This window comes from Urtica dioica, chromosome 8, assembly GCF_054948205.1.
Source record: "Urtica dioica subsp. dioica isolate 48M chromosome 8, U.dioica_male_clone48M_v1_H2, whole genome shotgun sequence".
In the NCBI taxonomy this organism is placed as follows: Eukaryota; Viridiplantae; Streptophyta; class Magnoliopsida; order Rosales; family Urticaceae; genus Urtica; species Urtica dioica.
The window spans coordinates 25,522,989-25,545,728 of NC_142763.1; the positions used below are offsets into that span (position 1 = coordinate 25,522,989).

Genomic DNA, 22,740 nt, shown 5'->3' on the forward strand with positions numbered 1-22,740 from the left:
GTTTGCTAATACATTGATGATAACGAATCTTTCAAATTTCAATTAAGGCTGGTCGAGGGTAATAAAGCAGCATCCTGAATCTGCTTATGGCTTTAACATTCTTATTTATCATGATTTTGTGCAGCTTGAAGAAGCTATGTCGTTTATCAACGAGAACACAAGGAAGTTATTGAATACGGAACATATAATAATATATCCTGTGTCTGCACGAGCTTCCCTTCAAGCAAAGCTTTCAGCATCCAAGGAAAATGATGAAATAGCACCGTCAATGACGCACTGGAAGAGCAATAAGTTTGATGAACTTGAAGAGTTTATGTATAGTTTTTTAGACGAGTCAACAAGTGCAGGAATGGAATGAATGAAACTGAAGCTTGAAACACCCATTGCAATTGCAGAAAGATTACTGAGTGCTTGTGACATTCGCACGAGACAAGATTGCAAGTATGCTGAACAGGATTTGGTGGCTGTGAATGATATTATTAAGAGTGTAAAGGATTATGCCAATAATATGGAGCGTGAAAACATTTCTTGGAGAAGAAAAGCATTATCGTTGGTGAGTTCATACACACTAAATTTTAGCACGTGGCACCAAGTTATACGTGTGCATTGATACGCTAATATAGGAAAGATGAAGCGATATTTTGTTTTCAGGGTTAGTTATGGTAACAAGTTATACCTGTGAATAATATTGCAGATAGATAGCACAAAATCACGGGTTCTGGATCTAATACAAGGTACCCTGCAATTGTCAAATCTTGATCTTGCTGTTACCTACACCTTTAAAGGAGAGAGTTCCACTACGTTGTCCGCTACGTCTAGAGTACAAAATGATGTACTTGGTCCTGCACTTTTAGATGCACAAGTAAGTTAATAGATTGATATTCTTGCTTATATATTTCCTTCCTTTTCCTGCTGTGTGGGTGCCGATAATATACTCTCTTTAAAATGAATAGATATTCCCATGTTCCTGTCGTGTTTTCTTCGTACCGTACAGTGGGCTTCATTTTCTTGATAGTTTATCTCTGCGGATATTTCAATTCCAAAGTTAGTGTTAGTTCACTTATTCGTATTGGGATTGGGATGTCAAATTGGCTTGCAGAATTTACTCGAAGAATATGTGCAATGGTTACAATCAAACAATGCTCGTGAAGGGAAGCTGTACAAGGAATCATTTGAACAGCGTTGGCCTTCAATATATCCAAAGAGGGAGATGCAATTTGAGACATTTGAATCACTTAAAAAGGTTGATGAACTTAGCCTTGGAGTGATACGGAACTTCAGTGGCCTCGCTGCTTCCAAATCGTTTGAGCAAGAAATACGAGAAGTGGTGCGTTTTTTTCTCCTTCTTTTAAAACTGTAATATCTGATAAAATTTGAAGCCAAAGTAAACTTAAGCTTGTATAAAAGCAACAGAACTAGGACTTTTTTTTTCCCTTTAAATTGTATAGCACAACTTATCAATCTTTAGTCAATCAAGCTGATATCTTATTCATTTTCAAATTCAGTTTCTGGGAACTTTTGGCGGAGTTGGAGCTGCCGGTTTGTCTGCTTCACTTCTAACGTCTGTTCTCCCAACAACATTAGAGGACCTTCTTGCTCTCAGCCTCTGTTCAGCTGGCGGGTAATGCTTCAACTTCATATTTTTACTTTATGTATTATTTTCTGTCAGCATAATTAAATGTTTGGCATTTCATATACAACATGAAAGTAGGGATAATTTTTTCAGGATAAAACCGGAAAAATGCTCTCTTCTCTCTCCTCTCGCTGATTCCACTCCTTTCTCTTTCTAACCATTCTTTCTCACGAAAACATGGTCGGAAGTAACGTCAATCTCTTTGTCGACAAGTTCAAACTTGAAAACAAGGAATTCAGATGTTCTATAGGGAAGGATGGCAACTTAGTGAGAATTCAAGAGGAGTGTAAAGGAAAGCTTTTTAGCATTTTCGTACAGAAAAAAGCAGCAGCTTGGATTCGAGATAGGACGGTGGAGATTTCAGAGGCGTTTCAGCCGGCCTTTTTCCGCAGTCGTTTCTCAACCAACAACGTTTCTCTCATTCTTGATGTGTTAGAAAACCAGAGGGGAAGGTGTATCAGAATTCTGAAGGTGGCCAATGGTGATAGGAAAATCATTCTCGTCCCTGAAGGAAGGAATCTGAAAGGTTGGCAGCTCTTCGCTCGTTCGCTCTCCAGGATCCTCGAAGATGTGAAGATTGCTCAGCGTATCCCGATCGATGGAATAGAGAAGTCGCTGTCCCTTAAGACCTCGGTCCCGGTAGTGAATGGTAGAAGCTTTAAAGAGGTCACAGTCGGCAAAGTTCCCTCTGCTTTCCCCTCGTCCTCGGTCCCGAGAGGTAAAGCTGTCCTTGATTCTGATGTTGCAACGTCCAGGGCTGCTTGTGGTTCCAGAGAAAAGGAGACGATTGGGAACTCCCAAGGTCGGGATTGGAGCGTCGCCGTGCTCGTCACCAGACACGAAAGTGACTCTCTCTGGAAAGACATTTTCCATGTTATTCAGAAGAATTTGGGAAAAAGCCTACTATGGTCTCCGATAGTAGGCAACAAAGCTGTGGTTTGGTGCGTGGATGAGAAAGAAAAATCCGCTATTCTCTCGCTTACAGTGATCGTCAAAAAGAAGAAAGAAATCGCATGTTTCAGTCCTTGGTCACCTGAAGAACTGCGCAGGAATCAAAAGGTGTTCCTCAAAAACAGCTGGATCGGGATAGAAGGTCTTCCTCTCGATCGATGGAATCACGCTACCTTAAAAGAGATCGGAGACAGACTTGGAGGTTTATTAGAGATCGCTAATGAAACTCTAAACCTCTCGTGTTTCCAGTACGCCAAGATCAGATGCAGAGGTTGCGCTTCCGGGTTTTTTGAGCCGATAATGATCCTTGGAAAATCCTTGCGCCTGGGTATTTTCAACCTGGGTGCGCCAACAGGATTTTTCCAGGAGCAATCGGTGGCGGAGTTACCGGTTTCTTCGTCAGAGTCACCGGAGGAGTCGCTGGCGTCAGCATCGATCCATGCGCCTAGGGTTGACCCTGTGACCGAGAAGGAGAACAAACCAATATCCTCGGGAATTGACGAGAATAATTTCTCTCTCGGTGAAAGAGAAAAAATCGGCGTTCATAATGATTGCGAACAATTCCCAGGATTGGACGCTAGAAACAAAGGAATGGTTTCTAATAATCATCTCCTGGAGAAATGTGCGTAAATATCTTCTGGAACTTTTATAGGAGATAATTCCTCTCTTCCTTCAAGTCTCCCACGTGCAAAGGAGTTGGGCTGTTGTTCTTTTGTTGGCCCAATCATTCCTCCTGGCCCAAATGGTAAGGTTAAATTGTCACCTCATACCCAGTCCGAACTGGAATTTTTAAATGAGTCAGCTGGGCTTGTTCCTTCTGCTGAAGACAATAAAAAAGCCTTTTCAGCCCCTGTGGGCCACAGCCTACCCAAACCCCTCGGTACTAGGATAAAAGACATAATTACCCCCTGAACTATGGCGGTGACGAAAATACACTCCTTGTACTATAAAATCGATCAATTTACCCCTTAATATCAGTTCTTGTAACATTTGTGGTCCTTCCGTGTATTTTTTAGGATTTGATCTGTTAGTTATATATACACACTTTTGTAACTATATATGTAAAGGGAGAGAATTTTCGTAAATACCCTTAACATATATTAAAAAAAATTAAAATTAAATAAATCATACACAATTACAATCTTTCTCTCTCTCTCTCTCTCTCCTCTGAATGTCCCCGAAGCTTCTCTGCTCGCAGATAAACCCAACATTAGAGAGAGAGAGAGAGAGAATGTATTAATTCTTTATTTTAATTTCTTTATTAATGACTTTCTTTATTAATATTATTTTAATTAATGTATTTAATATTATTTTATTAATCTTAATCAAGATAAAAATTAGAATTACATATAATATCCTTATTTTGAGTGTCACATGATATCCACATGCTTATTTAACGGATGATTTAACAGAATTTTAGACGGAAGGACAACATTGAAATTAATACAAAGATGAAGGGGAAAATATCGAGTATTTAAAGTATAGGGGGTGCACTCTTATAGACGCCATAGTTCAGGGGGCAAATATGTCTTTTATCCTAAAAGAAAATGGAGACCCAAAGAGAAGCTTGAGTTCAAAACAGCTGTGATTACGAGATGGCAAGACTTTCTGGCTCAAAAGAAGATCGCCCCAAGACCCCGGAATTCAGGCTTCGATTACGATAGCGACTCGGATTTAATGAGAGATCGAAACCATGGAAGGTTCTTTACTAGACGTCGCCGAGAGGACCAAGAGGCTACGTCAGTCTTTCGCTTAGGTCTGGATTGTGACCCTGTTGCTGGTAGTGTCGAGATCGCAGGGGAAGAAGAAATCGGCTTGATAGACAGCGACGGAGATTCTGACCTGGATGGAGGATCATCTGAGGATTCTTTCTCTTCGTCTGGTGAAGAAGTTTCTCCCGTTCTAGAGGAATGCTTGGAAGGGCTGTGTAAGGTATAAACTTTTGTAAACGCTCGACTTGTGAATTTGAATAAAATAAACAAGTTTTATTTTGAATCAAATTCTTGTTGCACATGAGACGTCCTTAAATTTTAAATATCTTGGAGAAAAAAAAATAATAATCATAAATATATTTAAGGTCGATGAAATTTCGGAATAAGGATATTCGAGTAAACTCAATATTTATTTCCGAATAAATTTATTCGGAACGTACTCGGAGACTTAAAATCTCTAGAGTGAAAATAAATTCCGAAATCCCTTAAATATATTTAAAATAACGGGAATTAATAAGAAATTCTCGGCTATTTTACATGATTATTTTTTTTTATAAATTAAGGACGAGTTTGAGAGGATTTATTTGGAAAGGACTTAAGTGCAACAAAGCGAGGGACGAGAGTGAAAGAAAAAGATTTATGAGGGGTTGTTTGAGGAGACGTGTGGCTCAATGGGAAGCTGCCACGTGGAAATCTTATCCTTCTTTTCCCTATCTCTTTCGGCCACTCTCTCTCTTCTCTTTCTTTCTTCTTCACGTGCTATATATGTTCTCTTCTCCTTCTTCACGCGAGTCACCTGCAAGAAGAAACAAAGAAAAAAAAATTTCAAGCAACAAAAGCTTGCTCGGCCATCATCACCGATCCTCTTCACTAGCACCCGACCTCAACCTCTTCTTCCTTTCTCCTCGTCGAGCGCCATCTTCTCCAGCCGAGTCTCCATCACCGCGCGCGCCACCTGAGAAGAAAAAACGAGGCCGCCGTGAACCAGCGGGACGTCGGAGCAAGGGGAGATCACCGGGAAGAGGACGAGGAAGCAGTGGGTGAATGGTATTTCGCTGATTCGGTGAGAAATTTCATCTCCTTGGTTTGAATTGTAAACTAGGGTTCATAGCTCAAATATTTGGGGGTTTTTTTATCCGAGCTAAAATCAGTGGAATTGATGAGTTTTATTTGGTTGTTGGACTTGATTAATGATGTTCCTAGCTCGGATTTGTGATATTGAGTCGATTTTGAATGATTTGAGAATTTTGAGCTCGCTGTGAACAGCCTCTGTAAATTGACGTGGTCAGTTCGGTACAGATTTAATTTGGATTTGTTGATATTTTTTCTGGATAATAGACGTTATGAGGTTTCTAAAATGACCAAGAACGTGTAAATCCGTTGAGAATTGAGTAAGTTATGAATTTTTGAAAACAGGGTATTGAAGCTGGAATTATGAACGTGAGTTTGAAATATTTTTGGCCGTGGGCCTTATCTTTGGCTGAGTAGTTTAGGCCGAGATTGTTTTGGTCTTGAAATTCTTATTTTGACCGTGTGTTTACTTTGGCCGTGAGTTTGGTCTTGGTTATGTGCTTTGGTTCACTAGTTAGGTTGATGAAATTTGAGCCTCGGGGTGTTATTTTGAGTTAATGCCCGGTTTGATTTTTGGTTGATTGTGAAATTGAGAAGTGATTTGGAAGTGGTTTTGAAGTTTGGTTCGTTTTTGAGTTTGGAATGGAATTTTATGACAAATTTTGATTTCGGGTTCTAAGTCGAGTCGGGAATTGGATTTGTAAATTGACTCGGTGTTTATTTCTGAATTTCACAGCTCAGTCACAGATCGGATAGAATCGAGCGAGATCGGTGGAAACTGAGCGCGTCGAAGCCCAAGAGTAGTGAATTCAGAAAGAGATTTTAGAGCTCGATCTCACTCGTGAGTCGTTTATCGCTTTATAGCGTTAGACTCGAGTTTTAATTTTGGATTTGAGATTGTATTCAGGGATTATTTATTTAAGAATGTTCGAGAATTTAAATTCTGGTTAATTAATTCAGAATTCTCGGTTTGTATGATTTTTCGGATTATTCATTTAATTTATTTAAGACTCGTCAAATAATGATTTGGATTTTATTTCGTACTCGTTCTCTGGTACGAACTCGCATGAGTCTTGAATAAGTTTAAATTCCGAAAAGCCGAGAAATAAGTGAATTAAATTCTCGAACCCCTGAACCGACTCGCAGTGAATCCCGATAACGAACCTTAAGCTCGTCAGCTTCTCCCGAATCATTGACTAATGAGATTTCAACTTCAGGTTTTAGTTTCTCGACGCTTCAGGATGTGTTAACGCTTCAGGATGTATAGAGTCACGGGAAGCGTGAAAAGCAAGGAAACTCCGGAAGTCAACAAGTTTTCAGACGATCTTTTCCAGGTAAGTGAGGAGACATAAGTCAACTACTTACCAAGGGTATAACCCTGTTTGTTTGTGCATTTGCTTGCTAGTAAACAAGAGTAGGTAAAAGCCTAAAATGAATAAACTCGAAAGCTAAGGCTTCGGCCACTCTTGCTTGAAAACTTAGTTCGGGTACGCCCGTTAGGTTCAAACGCTAACTTGAACCATCCATGTTTGCTTTGTGTATAGTTAGACTCTCTTCTAACTCTAGGAAGTAGGTTAGAATCGAGAGGACGGAAGAGCGATAGACTCTCGAATTCAATCGGGAGTAGAGAGTTCGAAAGTCACATTTCGAGCTTTCAACCTAAAACACTTAACGAACTTCAAAGGGAAATAATAATTTCTTTCGGGGTTTATCCCGTTACGCTCTTCCGTATATAAGTTTAACGTGTACGCTGCTAGCTGCAGGGTACCCAAACTTTAATTAAACTCGTGTCGGTGGTACCCACAAGTCAACGACTTGTGTTTGTGGCAGACCTAGGTGGTTTGTATGGCGCTGAGTACTCAAAACTGGGAAGAACCCAACAATACGGGAAGACGCCACGAGCGAACCCGATGGTAATGGGCAGTCGCCTCGAGCGAACCCAACGATAACGGGCAGTCGCCACGAGCGAACCCGATGGTAATGGGCAGTCGCCTAGAGTGAACCCATTCAGCAATGAGCAGTCGCCTCGAGTGAACTCATTGTCGTGCCAAGGGGGCACACATGCGCCGACGTCAGATGAAGATGGTACCACTAGTGGATCCCAGACAATCTTAAAACACCCAAGCCGCCGTAAGACTGCTGCTCGAGGTCTGAGGCTGGCTTATTTTCGTTGTGGAGATCGTAGCAGAAGAGGATGTACGATCTTGCAGAACGACAAGTGAATAGATAAAGTGTGATATCACGCGTCAGTCATACTCTAATTTTATGTTCTAGTTATATCTAGCAATCATTCTGCATGCTTGTGTATTTGTTTGCACGTCACATGGCATTAGTCGTTTTACTTTATAGATAGACTCCCACTTACTGAGTCATTCGACTCATAGTTTTATGTCCCTTGGTAATGTAGATAAGGGAAAAGCTCGTAAGCGGGAAACGAGATTGAAGACCGAGACCGAGCGCGTATTGCCTTGACCTATGGGCTATGGGGTTTCTTAATCGGGGGTTAGTATCTTCTGATAAAACGTTCCGGAACATATTTGTATAGGAGTCGCTATAAGACTCTAAGTTATAAAAGCGAAAAATTTCCCGAATTTTTGCAAACTATTTTATTATATAATCTTATGAGATATTATGTTTAAATTATGTGAGTTATGTACAGATTTGAGTTGATCAGTCGCGGTTCGTGGGCGAGCTGTCGCTCGCGGGTCGTGACAGATTTTGTGGTATCAGAGCCCCAGGTTTAGCCGTTTCTGTAGACTTGGGATACGTGTTCTCGGTATAGGTCGCGAGTATGTCATGTGATAGTGTTGTGCTTAGAGTCGACTTGTCTAGAGATAGGTTCGACATGATGCAGAATGAATTGCTAAGAGTTAGATCTCTCCTCCCCGATGAGATTCGTCTGTACCGCGATGCGATCACGTGAATTCTTTCGACCGCAAGTACGTTCAGTGTCGTGAGAGGCACCATCACTTAGGGGCCGGTGAATTGGTCTGACTTGTGAGTGGATGAGTGTTATCTCGACGCTTTACTGCTCCCGTACGAGTATCGCGATGACCCCTCCTTACTGGCCAACGTTGAGTCGATGGACTCGTTTCACCGCTGACGGCAATATCAGCCGAAATTGTGAGATCTTCTAGAAGGTGATACAGTACACGTTTGGGACCAGGGGAGAGGGACGAGTGAGAGGAGTAAGCTTACGAACTCTACCAGCTCGGGATTGAATCGGTTGTCCGATATGGAGACCGACTTGTCCAAGAAATTGTGGACCGGTGTCCGATGTGCTAGAGGATAGACTCCAGTGAGGTATCGAGTATTGGGAGCTGTGTGTAGAACTCCAATATCTGACGCTGGAATCTGATTGTCCCTCGTTCGCTGTCTTGCGAATGCAGAATGAGTTCCTCGTCGTGACGCGATGTGGTATATGAGTACCTTACCCCCGATGATTGTTTTTCCGGTGGTCGTTCCGCATGGTGACGAGAAGGTTGACTGTGACGAGGGATATTCCGAGGAGGATCCCGCTGAGCCTTCGGACGACCCAGCTGCGTAGACGTTTGCTTGTCAACCACAAGAGTGGTTGCTTTGTGTGTGTAACGAGAGAACTAGCATTTTGTGTTTAAATCTCGTTTGACTAGGCCTTGAGAGGCTAGTCCATGTTGGTTACGCATTCTCGTTATGGTTGATTGTGATATTCAACCATGCCCATCCTCTTATATGTGAAAATAAGAAGTGGGGTCTAGACATGATACGTCTAATGCCGAGAATGTTTCAGCTACGGATCTCTCAGAGATTAGATGCATCCTGAAAAATTTGAGTTGACGCTGCTCGATGAGACGAGCATAAAGAGCGTCATATTTATCAAGCTTTGCTCAACGGATAGAGCAGTATAGCCGCACTATTGCGGATGTCTTGATGAAATTGAACGCGCCACCCCAGCCAAACCCTGAACCTCCAGCTCAGGAAGAACGACGCGAGAAGCCACCACGAGTGCATGTGGATTCTCCCGAGGAGCTCAACTTCCTGATTCCTGATGCCGTCCCTCCAGTGGGCGAGCATGTGTACGAGATATTTTGTAAGCAAAAACCTCCGACGTTTGGAGGTAGTGTTGATCCAGCTGCAGTTGAGAATTGGATCAAGAAGATGCATCAAATCCTCAACTTTGTGCAGCTATCTGATACAGAGGGAGTGGCTTGCGCCGTAATCAGCTGGAAGATGAGGCTAGGCGCTGATGGGAGGTGGTGGCGGCGTCTGAGGATGTCCACTCGATGACGTGGATCCATTTCCTCAATTTGTTCCATGGGAAGTACCTGAGTGAAGCTAACTTGTCGGACAAGGTACGCGAGTTTATGAGCCTACGACAAGGTTCAATGTCAGTATTAGAATATACGACAAAGTTCGACACGATTAGCAAGGTTCGCTTCTTTCTTAGTCCCTACTGATCAGGCTATGAAGATGAAGTACATGCATGGGCTTAACGTGGATACCGTGAGCTAAGTGGATAGCGGCGATGATTGGCCTTGCTCTTTCGCCAACGTTGTGCAAAGAGCTTTGCGGATTGCCGGTTGGTGCGAGGTTGTCGGACTCCTGCACCAAAACCAACTGCCACAATACCTTCTGAAGCTGCTGGCCCAAAGCAGAGTGAATCAAGGAAAAGATTCAGGAGCCACGCATTCATTCATCGCATCTATGAAGTCTGATCAGTTAGGTGAGCATCAGAAAGAATCCTCGTACCTGTTTGTTATGGTTACACCTTCTGGAGAAAAGTACCAGTCGTTATACTGGTATAGAGATGTACCCATCCGAGTTCATGATCGGATAATGAAAGCAGACTTGATAGAATTGAAAATGGTGGACTATGACGTAATCCTCGGAGTGGATTGGTTAAGTACCCACCATGCAATCATAGATTGCCGAAAGAAATCAGTTATGTTCCAGAACTCCGGACTTGGACTGCTGCAGTTCCAAGGTTCCTATCGGAAATCGAGTATTTCGATCGTATCGGCGCTGAAGGCCGTGAGGATGATGCATCAGGGACACGCTGGTTACCTTGCAAGCGTGGTAGACGTCACGAGGACGGTCAAGCCGCAACCGCAGGAGATTCCAGTTGCTAGAGATTTCCTTGATATTTTCCCAGAAGATCTTCCAGACCTACTTCCTGATTGGGAAGTGGAGTTCAATATAGAGCTCATTCCAGGCACAACTTCGATATCGAAAGCTCCATATCGTATGGCTCCAGCAGTATTGAAGGAACTCAAAGACGCAGCTACAAAAGTTGCTTGACAAAGGGTTCATACGACCAAGCCATTAGCCTTGGGGAGCGCCTGTCTTGTTCGTTAAGAAGGCAGTTAATTCCTTACGGCTCTGTATTGACTACCGTGGATTGGACCAAGAACGATCAAGAACAAGTATCCGTTGTGCGGATCGACGATCTCTTTGATCAACTGTCAGAAGCGACAGTGTTCTCGAAGATTGACTTGCGTTTGGGATACCGTCAGCTGAAGGTTCGAGATGAAGACATCCCGAAAGCTGCTTTTCGTATACGATATGGTCATTACGAGTTCTTAGTTATGTCGTTTGGATTGACTAACGCGTTGGCAGCGTTCATGAACCTGATGAACCAAGTATTTGAGGAGTTTCTGGATAAGTTCATGATCGTGTTCATCGACGACATTCTTATCTACTCGAAAACTAACGAAGAGCATGAGCAGCATCTAAAGCTAGCGCTAGGCAGACTGAGGGGAAAACAACTGTACGCAAAGTTCTCGAAGTGTGAATTTTGGACCTTTCGAGATTCTGGAACGAGTAGGCAAGGCAGCGTATCGCCTAGCACTACCACCGTCTATGTCCAACCTCCATGATGTGTTTCACGTATCGATGTTGCGAAAATACATGTCTGATCCATCACATGTACTGCAAGATCAAGAGGTGGAGATTTCTCCTGACATTAGATATGAAGAATCAACCGTTGCAATCCTAGATCGTAAGGAGAAAGTCTTAGGAAATAAGACTATACCTCTGGTCAAGATACTTTGGAAGAGTCACTCTACGGAAGAAGCTACTCGGGAGCTAGAGAGCGAAATGCAAAAGTAATACCCTGCCTTGTTCTAAGTTTCGAGGACGAAACTCTTCTAAGGGGGTAGGGATTGTAAGGTATAAACTTTTGTAAACGCTCGACTTGTGAATTTGAATAAAATAAACAAGTTTTATTTTGAATCAAATTCTTGTTGCACATGAGACGTCCTTAAATTTTAAATATCTTGGAGAAAAAAAAATAATAATCATAAATATATTTAAGGTCGATGAAATTTCGGAATAAGGATATTCGAGTAAACTCGATATTTATTTCCGAATAAATTTATTCGGAACGTACTCGGAGACTTAAAATCTCTAGAGTGAAAATAAATTCCGAAATCCCTTAAATATATTTAAAATAACGGGAATTAATAAGAAATTCTCGGCTATTTTACATGATTATTTTTTTTATAAATTAAGGACGAGTTTGAGAGGATTTATTTGGAAAGGACTTAAGTGCAACAAAGCGAGGGACGAGAGTGAAAGAAAAAGATTTATGAGGGGTTGTTTGAGGAGACGTGTGGCTCAATGGGAAGCTGCCACGTGGAAATCTTATCCTTCTTTTCCCTTATCTCTTTCGGCCACTCTCTCTCTTCTCTTTCTTTCTTCTTCACGTGCTATATATGTTCTCTTCTCCTTCTTCACGCGAGTCACCTGCAAGAAGAAACAAAGAAAAAAAATTTCAAGCAACAAAAGCTTGCTCGGCCATCATCACCGATCCTCTTCACTAGCACCCGACCTCAACCTCTTCTTCCTTTCTCCTCGTCGAGCGCCATCTTCTCCAGCCGAGTCTCCATCACCGCGCGCGCCACCTGAGAAGAAAAAACGAGGCCGCCGTGAACCAGCGGGACGTCGGAGCAAGGGGAGATCACCGGGAAGAGGACGAGGAAGCAGTGGGTGAATGGTATTTCGCTGATTCGGTGAGAAATTTCATCTCCTTGGTTTGAATTGTAAACTAGGGTTCATAGCTCAAATATTTGGGGGTTTTTTTATCCGAGCTAAAATCAGTGGAATTGATGAGTTTTATTTGGTTGTTGGACTTGATTAATGATGTTCCTAGCTCGGATTTGTGATATTGAGTCGATTTTGAATGATTTGAGAATTTTGAGCTCGCTGTGAACAGCCTCTGTGAATTGACGTGGTCAGTTCGGTACAGATTTAATTTGGATTTGTTGATATTTTTTCTGGATAATAGACGTTATGAGGTTTCTAAAATGACCAAGAACGTGTAAATCCGTTGAGAATTGAGTAAGTTATGAATTTTTGAAAACAGGGTATTGAAGCTGGAATTATGAACGTGAGTTTGAAATATTTTTGGCCGTGGGCCTTATCTTTGGCTGAGTAGTTTTGGCCGAGATTGTTTTGGTCTTGAAATTCTTATTTTGACCGTGTGTTTACTTTGGCCGTGAGTTTGGTCTTGGTTATGTGCTTTGGTTCACTAGTTAGGTTGATGAAATTTGAGCCTCGGGGTGTTATTTTGAGTTAATGCCCGGTTTGATTTTTGGTTGATTGTGAAATTGAGAAGTGATTTGGAAGTGGTTTTGAAGTTTGGTTCGTTTTTGAGTTTGGAATGGAATTTTATGACAAGTTTTGATTTCGGGTTCTAAGTCGAGTCGGGAATTGGATTTGTAAATTGACTCGGTGTTTATTTCTGAATTTCACAGCTCAGTCACAGATCGGATAGAATCGAGCGAGATCGGTGGAAACTGAGCGCGTCGAAGCCCAAGAGTAGTGAATTCAGAAAGAGATTTTAGAGCTCGATCTCACTCGTGAGTCGTTTATCGCTTTATAGCGTTAGACTCGAGTTTTAATTTTGGATTTGAGATTGTATTCAGGGATTATTTATTTAAGAATGTTCGAGAATTTAAATTCTGGTTAATTAATTCAGAATTCTCGGTTTGTATGATTTTTCGGATTATTCATTTAATTTATTTAAGACTCGTCAAATAATGATTTGGATTTTATTTCGTACTCGTTCTCTGGTACGAACTCGCATGAGTCTTGAATAAGTTTAAATTCCGAAAAGCCGAGAAATAAGTGAATTAAATTCTCGAACCCCTGAACCGACTCGCAGTGAATCCCGATAACGAACCTTAAGCTCGTCAGCTTCTCCCGAATCATTGACTAATGAGATTTCAACTTCAGGTTTTAGTTTCTCGACGCTTCAGGATGTGTTAACGCTTCAGGATGTATAGAGTCACGGGAAGCGTGAAAAGCAAGGAAACTCCGGAAGTCAACAAGTTTTCAGACGATCTTTTCCAGGTAAGTGAGGAGACATAAGTCAACTACTTACCAAGGGTATAACCCTGTTTGTTTGTGCATTTGCTTGCTAGTAAACAAGAGTAGGTAAAAGCCTAAAATGAATAAACTCGAAAGCTAAGGCTTCGGCCACTCTTGCTTGAAAACTTAGTTCGGGTACGCCCGTTAGGTTCAAACGCTAACTTGAACCATCCATGTTTGCTTTGTGTATAGTTAGACTCTCTTCTAACTCTAGGAAGTAGGTTAGAATCGAGAGGACGGAAGAGCGATAGACTCTCGAATTCAATCGGGAGTAGAGAGTTCGAAAGTCACATTTCGAGCTTTCAACCTAAAACACTTAACGAACTTCAAAGGGAAATAATAATTTCTTTCGGGGTTTATCCCGTTACGCTCTTCCGTATATAAGTTTAACGTGTACGCTGCTAGCTGCAGGGTACCCAAACTTTAATTAAACTCGTGTCGGTGGTACCCACAAGTCAACGACTTGTGTTTGTGGCAGACCTAGGTGGTTTGTATGGCGCTGAGTACTCAAAACTTGGAAGAACCCAACAATACGGGAAGACGCCACGAGCGAACCCGATGGTAATGGGCAGTCGCCTCGAGCGAACCCAACGATAACGGGCAGTCGCCACGAGCGAACCCGATGGTAATGGGCAGTCGCCTAGAGTGAACCCATTCAGCAATGAGCAGTCGCCTCGAGTGAACTCATTGTCGTGCCAAGGGGGCACACATGCGCCGACGTCAGATGAAGATGGTACCACTAGTGGATCCCAGACAATCTTAAAACACCCAAGCCGCCGTAAGACTGCTGCTCGAGGTCTGAGGCTGGCTTATTTTCGTTGTGGAGATCGTAGCAGAAGAGGATGTACGATCTTGCAGAACGACAAGTGAATAGATAAAGTGTGATATCACGCGTCAGTCATACTCTAATGTTATGTTCTAGTTATATCTAGCAATCATTCTGCATGCTTGTGTATTTGTTTGCACGTCACATGGCATTAGTCGTTTTACTTTATAGATAGACTCCCACTTACTGAGTCATTCGACTCATAGTTTTATGTCCCTTGGTAATGTAGATAAGGGAAAAGCTCGTAAGCGGGAAACGAGATTGAAGACCGAGACCGAGCGCGTATTGCCTTGACCTATGGGCTATGGGGTTTCTTAATCGGGGGTTAGTATCTTCTGATAAAACGTTCCGGAACATATTTGTATAGGAGTCGCTATAAGACTCTAAGTTATAAAAGCGAAAAATTTCCCGAATTTTCGCAAACTATTTTATTATATAATCTTATGAGATATTATGTTTAAATTATGTGAGTTATGTACAGATTTGAGTTGATCAGTCGCGGTTCGTGGGCGAGCTGTCGCTCGCGGGTCGTGACAGATTTTGTGGTATCAGAGCCCCAGGTTTAGCCGTTTCTGTAGACTTGGGATACGTGTTCTCGGTATAGGTCGCGAGTATGTCATGTGATAGTGTTGTGCTTAGAGTCGACTTGTCTAGAGATAGGTTCGACATGATGCAGAATGAATTGCTAAGAGTTAGATCTCTCCTCCCCGATGAGATTCGTCTGTACCGCGATGCGATCACGTGAATTCTTTCGACCGCAAGTACGTTCAGTGTCGTGAGAGGCACCATCACTTAGGGGCCGGTGAATTGGTCTGACTTGTGAGTGGATGAGTGTTATCTCGACGCTTTACTGCTCCCGTACGAGTATCGCGATGACCCCTCCTTACTGGCCAACGTTGAGTCGATGGACTCGTTTCACCGCTGACGGCAATATCAGCCGAAATTGTGAGATCTTCTAGAAGGTGATACAGTACACGTTTGGGACCAGGGGAGAGGGACGAGTGAGAGGAGTAAGCTTACGAACTCTACCAGCTCGGGATTGAATCGGTTGTCCGATATGGAGACCGACTTGTCCAAGAAATTGTGGACCGGTGTCCGATGTGCTAGAGGATAGACTCCAGTGAGGTATCGAGTATTGGGAGCTGTGTGTAGAACTCCAATATCTGACGCTGGAATCTGATTGTCCCTCGTTCGCTGTCTTGCGAATGCAGAATGAGTTCCTCGTCGTGACGCGATGTGGTATATGAGTACCTTACCCCCGATGATTGTTTTTCCGGTGGTCGTTCCGCATGGTGACGAGAAGGTTGACTGTGACGAGGGATATTCCGAGGAGGATCCCGCTGAGCCTTCGGACGACCCAGCTGCGTAGACGTTTGCTTGTCAACCACAAGAGTGGTTGCTTTGTGTGTGTAACGAGAGAACTAGCATTTTGTGTTTAAATCTCGTTTGACTAGGCCTTGAGAGGCTAGTCCATGTTGGTTACGCATTCTCGTTATGGTTGATTGTGATATTCAACCATGCCCATCCTCTTATATGTGAAAATAAGAAGTGGGGTCTAGACATGATACGTCTAATGCCGAGAATGTTTCAGCTACGGATCTCTCAGAGATTAGATGCATCCTGAAAAATTTGAGTTGACGCTGCTCGATGAGACGAGCATAAAGAGCGTCATATTTATCAAGCTTTGCTCAACGGATAGAGCAGTATAGCCGCACTATTGCGGATGTCTTGATGAAATTGAACGCGCCACCCCAGCCAAACCCTGAACCTCCAGCTCAGGAAGAACGACGCGAGAAGCCACCACGAGTGCATGTGGATTCTCCCGAGGAGCTCAACTTCCTGATTCCTGATGCCGTCCCTCCAGTGGGCGAGCATGTGTACGAGATATTTTGTAAGCAAAAACCTCCGACGTTTGGAGGTAGTGTTGATCCAGCTGCAGTTGAGAATTGGATCAAGAAGATGCATCAAATCCTCAACTTTGTGCAGCTATCTGATACAGAGGGAGTGGCTTGCGCCGTAATCAGCTGAAAGATGAGGCTAGGCGCTGATGGGAGGTGGTGGCGGCGTCTGAGGATGTCCACTCGATGACGTGGATCCATTTCCTCAATTTGTTCCATGGGAAGTACCTGAGTGAAGCTAACTTGTCGGACAAGGTACGCGAGTTTATGAGCCTACGACAAGGTTCAATGTCAGTATTAGAATATACGACAAAGTTCGACACGATTAGCAAGGTTCGCTTCTTTCTTAGTCCCTACTGATCAGGCTATGAAGATGAAGTACATGCATGGGCTTAACGTGGATACCGTGAGCTAAGTGGATAGCGGCGATGATTAACGTGTACGCTGCTAGCTGCAGGGTACCCAAACTTTAATTAAACTCGTGTCGGTGGTACCCACAAGTCAACGACTTGTGTTTGTGGCAGACCTAGGTGGTTTGTATGGCGCTGAGTACTCAAAACTGGGAAGAACCCAACAATACGGGAAGACGCCACGAGCGAACCCGATGGTAATGGGCAGTCGCCTCGAGCGAACCCAACGATAACGGGCAGTCGCCACGAGCGAACCCGATGGTAATGGGCAGTCGCCTAGAGTGAACCCATTCAGCAATGAGCAGTCGCCTCGAGTGAACTCATTGTCGTGCCAAGGGGGCACACATGCGCCGACGTCAGATGAAGATGGTACCACTAGTGGATCCCAGACAATCTTAAAACACCCAAGCCGCCGTAAGACTGCTGCTCGAGGTCTGAGGCTGGCTTATTTTCGTTGTGGAGATCGTAGCAGAAGAGGATGTACGATCTTGCAGAACGACAAGTGAATAGATAAAGTGTGATATCACGCGTCAGTCATACTCTAATGTTATGTTCTAGTTATATCTAGCAATCATTCTGCATGCTTGTGTATTTGTTTGCACGTCACATGGCATTAGTCGTTTTACTTTATAGATAGACTCCCACTTACTGAGTCATTCGACTCATAGTTTTATGTCCCTTGGTAATGTAGATAAGGGAAAAGCTCGTAAGCGGGAAACGAGATTGAAGACCGAGACCGAGCGCGTATTGCCTTGACCTATGGGCTATGGGGTTTCTTAATCGGGGGTTAGTATCTTCTGATAAAACGTTCCGGAACATATTTGTATAGGAGTCGCTATAAGACTCTAAGTTATAAAAGCGAAAAATTTCCCCGAATTTTCGCAAACTATTTTATTATATAATCTTATGAGATATTATGTTTAAATTATGTGAGTTATGTACAGATTTGAGTTGATCAGTCGCGGTTCGTGGGCGAGCTGTCGCTCGCGGGTCGTGACAGGCTGTCTTTAATTCTAGGCGAGGATCAGTTGGCTATGATTCCTGTTGATGCCGAGGCGAGTCTGTCTCCGAAGAACCCAGCCCCGCTCGATATTCGGTTACCGCCTGAGGGTGCCTTTTTATCTCAGCAAGGCTTTTTTTCTCCTGAGAAGGAGATCGAAACGTCCAGTAAACAAAATAGAATAAAGGGGCGGGACCGGGAACTCCGGAACCTAGAAATCGAAATGTCCTTTGGAAAAGCAAAGGAGTCCGGGGCAAAATCAAGTTATCAATGATGATCCTCTCATGGAACGTTAGGGGTTCGGGGAGTCTCGAGAAGAGGAGGGGTATCAAAACGTTGATATGTAGCGTGAGACCGGACATCGTGGTGCTTCAGGAGGTTCGTAGATCTAAAGTGGACAGAAGTTTTGTGGGTAGTATTTGGAGTTCCAGGTTCAAAGAATGGATTTATCTTCCCGCGCTCGGATCGGCAGGAGGCATTCTGGTGGTTTGGGACTCTCGAAAAATCAACGTCTTGAGCAACCTTGTGGGATCCTTTTTGGTCTCCATTGAGATAGCTAGAGGGGAGTCGTCTTGGTGGTTTTCGGGTGTGTACGGGCCGTGTCGTCAGGGGGAGCGTGGAGCCTTTTGGGATGAGATGGCCGGGCTCGGGGAGATCTGTGGGGCAGATTGGTGTATCGGGGGAGACTTCAATGTGGTCCGTTTCGCCCACGAGCGCACTTCGCAGGTTAGGGCTAGGAGATCGATGAATATGTTTAATGAGATTATAGCCGACCTCCAGCTCTTAGATCCCCCTCTGCCGAATGGGAGTTTCACGTGGTCTGCGTTCCGAGAAGTTCCGATCTGCTCTCGCATCGATCGATTCCTATATACAGAAGGATGGAGGGCTTCTTTTCCTTTTTGTGTGCAAGAAGTTCGGTTTCGTGGAGTCTCGGACCATTTCCCTATCACGTTGAATTCTTGCACGGTAAAGTGGGGCCCATGTCCGTTTAGACTCGACAACTCTTGGTTGGCCAACATGGATTTTTGCAGATTAGTAAAGGAAGAATGGGGTAAAGAAGTTCAGCCAGGATGGGAGGGTTTTTGTTTTATGCGAAAACTCAAAAACCTCAAAGTTAAAATAAAAGAATGGGCTGTAGAAGAAAGGACCAAGGTGGCTGGCCTTAAGTCTTGCATCCTGAGAGATATTCAGAGGCTTGACAAAGCGGAGGAAGAAGGGTTTTGGTCGACCGAGCTGCGAAACGAAAGATCCATCCTTAAAATCAAACTAGCTGGGTTCTAGAGGAAGAAGATAGGGCCCTTAGAATTAGAGGGAAGGTTACCTGGGCCAAAGACGGGGACAACAATTCAAGGTTCTTTCACTCTCTCATGTCGGCCAGAAAAGCGAAGAATGCTATTAGGAGTCTTGAAAGAGAGGACGGTTCAGTCATTGATGATGAAAATCTTATAGTAGAGGAGATTAACGGGTTCTACTCTAAGCTTTTCACGGCCAGTCCGGTGGCTTCGCTTGAATGGGATGATGTGGAATGGCAACCGATCACCTCAGAGTGCGCGTCGGAGCTGTCTAGACCTTTCGAGGAGGAAGAGATTAAGAAGGGTGTCTTCGGCTGCGCGCGAGGTAAATCACCGGGACCAGATGGTTTTTCTATCGAGTTCTTCCAAGCTTTCTGGGAAGTGATCAAGGGTGAGTTGGTGAATGTCTTTACCGAATTCTGGAACAGCGGGGTTGTCAACAACATCACCAACGAAACCCTCCTCTGCCTGATACCTAAAAAGGTCAACTCAAGTAAAGTGAAAGATTTTAGACCAATCAGCCTAGTCACGAGTCTATATAAAATCATCACGAAGGTCCTCTCCAATAGAATCTCGGTTATGCAAGACACGATTAGCGAAAATCAGGGGGCTTTCGTTAAGGGGCGTCAAATAACGGATCTGATCCTCGTTGCTAACGAGGTCGTGGAAGAAACGAGGCGAGGCCGAAGGAAGGGAGCGGTTCTTAAACTGGACTTTGAGAAAGCCTACGACAAGGTTAGTTGGGTTTTCTTGGATTTTGTTTTGGAGAAGAAAGGCTTTGATTCTCGTTGGAGAAATTGGATAAGGGGTTGTGCCGAGTCAGTCTCTTTTTCCGTGTTGCTAAATGGGAAGTCCCGAGATAGATTCATCGGAACAAGAGGAATTAGGCAGGGGGACCCTCTCTCTCCATTCCTTTTTGTGCTGGTGGCAAATGCTCTTTCGCGACGCATCTCCAGAGGAGTTGGTAGAGGAGATTTTAAGCCGCTCGGGGTCGGGTCGGGTGCTATCAAGTTATCGCACCTTCAATTTGCAGATGACACACTGATTTTTGGTGAGGCCGATCAGCCGAATTGGGTAGGCCTTTTTTCGATCGTTAAGGAATTTTGTGAGGCCTCCGGTTTGTCCATCAACATCGACAAAAGTAACATCGTTGGAATTAACTGCTCGGAGGGAGAGATTTCTGCGATCGCTAGGGCTGTGGGATGTCAAGTTGACTATTGGTCGATATGTTATTTGGGTATGCCTCTAGGGGACAGCCCTAGGCGGAAAGGTTTTTGGGATCCGGTGTCGGCAAAAGTTACAAAAAGGCTGGCCGGTTGGAAGCGAGGATTTTTGTCGAAGGGAGGTAAAATGACTCTTATTAAAGCGGTTCTCTCAGCGCTTCCCACCTATTTTATGTCCGTCTTCAAAATGCCGAAGGGAGTGGTTGATGAGATTGAGAAGCTTATGAAAAGTTTCTTTTGGGAAGGTTTTGATTCGAGTCATTCCCGAGCGGCCGTGGCCTGGGACACATGTTCGCTGCCTAAAGACAAAGGAGGTTTGGGTTTTGGGAGTATCGTGGTCAAGAACACTGCGCTTCTCGCTAAATGGCAATGGCGCTTTCCCCTTGAAGAAGAGGCTCTTTGGCATAAGGTGATTAGAGCTATTTACGGCCTTCTTCCTAACGGCTGGGACCCAGGGGAGGCTGTAGATCGTACGTTTCGTAACCCTTGGCGATCGGTATCGGTGGCTCGGGACGCTTTTTTTAGTCGTGTTTCTTGGAGGGCTTTCGACGGATCGGTGATTCGCTTTTGGGAAGACTTATGGTGTGGAGAAAGGTGCTTCAAAGAGCGCTTCCCGGGTTTAGCCAGGCTGTGTCCGATCAAGAACGCGTCCATTCAAAGTTTCGCGTCGCTCTCCTCAGAGATCCCAGAGTCTGTTAGCTGGGACTTCAGTTTTCCAAGAAATTTAACGAGCAGGGAATCCTTCGAGGCAGCTGAAATGATGAAGAGTTTGGAGTCTTTCAGGCTATGGGAAGGTATTGAAGACCGCCGGGTGTGGCTAGGCGACGAGGAAGGCTTCTCAGTGAAGTCGTTGGTGACAGATCTCTCCACCGAGATGGCTCCAGATTCTGTCCCTTTCTTCGACACGGTATGGAAGTCTTCGGTCCCGAACAAAGTCCAAATTTTTGTATGGCAATTGGCGCTTAAGAGAGTTAATACGGCAGATCGCATTCAAAAACTCAACCCTCACATCTCTTTGATGCCTAGCGTATGTCCCCTCTGCGTTAAAGCGTGCGAGGACGCTCAACATCTCTTCCTCGAGTGTTCTGTGGCGGAGGCGACTTGGAAGTGGCTTTTTCACAAGTTGGGCTTGTCCTCTGTACCCGATACCATTGAAGGGCTGCTTTGCATTCACGAGACACAAGGGTTTAACTCTAAATGGGTTGCAGCTGCTAAGGTCGGAGTCCTATCGTCTTTGTGGTGCTTATGGACTGAGAGGAACAAGCGGATTTTCAATGAGGAAGCAAGGAGCACGGAGGGTCTGATCGATAATATTAATCATTGTATAGCCTTATGGCTTTTTTCGAAATGTAAAGATTTTAAGGATTTTTCCCTCTCCGATCTTGCTAGGGACTGGGCTTGTGTTCTTTAACCCTCTGCGTAGGGGTCAGTCTTTTCTTATGGAGTTTGTCGGGTCTGTATTGTTCTTCTTTCGGCTAAGCCGATTTTCTTAATAAAAGACCAGAGTTTCTTTAAAAAATATATATATATATATACAACATGAAAATTTTGGTCATATTGACCAGAAAAATCTGAGCTTAACTATTGCTGTTTCATTTTCTCAATCTACAAAGAATTGTGCTTGTCAAATAGCCAAAAAAATTCGAACTCCTTGGCGATTTAGTTTATATAGTGTTTCTAAATCTCTAATTTATTGTTTTATGATGTCGTAGGTTCATAGCGATTTCAAACTTTCCAGCCCGTAGGAAAGCCATGATAGATAAAGTGAACAAGTCTGCGGATGCTTTGGCGAATGAGCTCGAAATGGCAATGCAAAAGGATCTCGCAGAAGCTCTCGAAAGCATGGAGAGCTTTGCAAATATCGTGGCTGAACCCTATCGGGAGGCTGCGCAGCGTAAACTAGAAAACCTGCTTGCAATCCAAGCAGAGATATCGAATGCCGAGAACGAGCTACATAAACTGCAAGTCGAAATTCAGAACTTTCATTTCTCATGACATCGGATTTAATCTCTCTCTCTTTCTACTGGCAAACGATATCGCCTCTTTGTTTTGTTTATTTTTTAATTTATTTATTTTATCTTCAAAGCTTGTAAAGTCTTGTTGTATATCAATCAAATAAAAAAAAGGCAACTGCTTTCGGCTACTTTATTCTAGGTATGCACAAAATGATATTATAATTTGAGGTGAAAGGCTTGTTCTGAAGGTGTGAGTAAGGAGGGCATTATTAATCGATACTCGTTTACCCGTCCGTTATTTGTTCGAAACGGGTCGAGTAATACCCATTCGAAATGGGTTAAACGGGTAATATTCGTTAACATTCAAACGGATACGGGTCTGTGTTGTAGGTAAATATCTTACAAAGAACTGAGCCAGGC

The 22,740-nt window shown here is 43.7% G+C and overlaps 1 protein-coding gene, 2 long non-coding RNA genes and 1 pseudogene across 5 annotated transcripts in view; all 4 read left to right on the top strand.

Annotated features, from left to right (window-relative positions):
* LOC149388645 (putative transmembrane GTPase FZO-like, chloroplastic) overlaps positions 1-358 on the top strand; it is a 35,917-nt pseudogene extending 35,559 nt beyond the window's left edge.
* Positions 1-22,506, top strand: part of LOC149388646 (putative transmembrane GTPase FZO-like, chloroplastic) — a 23,036-nt gene extending 530 nt beyond the window's left edge. Inside the window, exons 2-6 of the mRNA XM_089622046.1 lie at positions 125-553; positions 695-862; positions 1,100-1,327; positions 1,506-1,621; positions 22,078-22,506. Coding sequence (XP_089478172.1) covers positions 359-553; positions 695-862; positions 1,100-1,327; positions 1,506-1,621; positions 22,078-22,360 — 990 coding nt within the window. The 5' untranslated portion in view covers positions 125-358 and the 3' untranslated portion in view covers positions 22,361-22,506. The remainder of the gene's footprint in view (positions 1-124; positions 554-694; positions 863-1,099; positions 1,328-1,505; positions 1,622-22,077) is intronic.
* On the top strand, positions 5,037-7,949 carry LOC149388647 (uncharacterized). 2 transcript variants are annotated; one of them, XR_016300448.1, is made up of 4 exons: positions 5,084-5,359; positions 6,104-6,208; positions 6,585-6,701; positions 7,775-7,949. It is a non-coding gene; the product is annotated as an uncharacterized LOC149388647 (long non-coding RNA). The 2 variants fall into 2 exon arrangements; XR_016300447.1 differs by lacking the exons at positions 6,585-6,701; positions 7,775-7,949 and having other exon boundaries at positions 5,037-5,359; positions 6,104-6,410.
* On the top strand, positions 11,635-15,071 carry LOC149388648 (uncharacterized). 2 transcript variants are annotated; one of them, XR_016301062.1, is made up of 4 exons: positions 12,063-12,356; positions 13,101-13,205; positions 13,582-13,698; positions 14,772-15,071. It is a non-coding gene; the product is annotated as an uncharacterized LOC149388648 (long non-coding RNA). The 2 variants fall into 2 exon arrangements; XR_016301061.1 differs by lacking the exons at positions 13,582-13,698; positions 14,772-15,071 and having other exon boundaries at positions 11,635-12,356; positions 13,101-13,407.
* Positions 22,507-22,740: the final 234 nt, after the last annotated feature.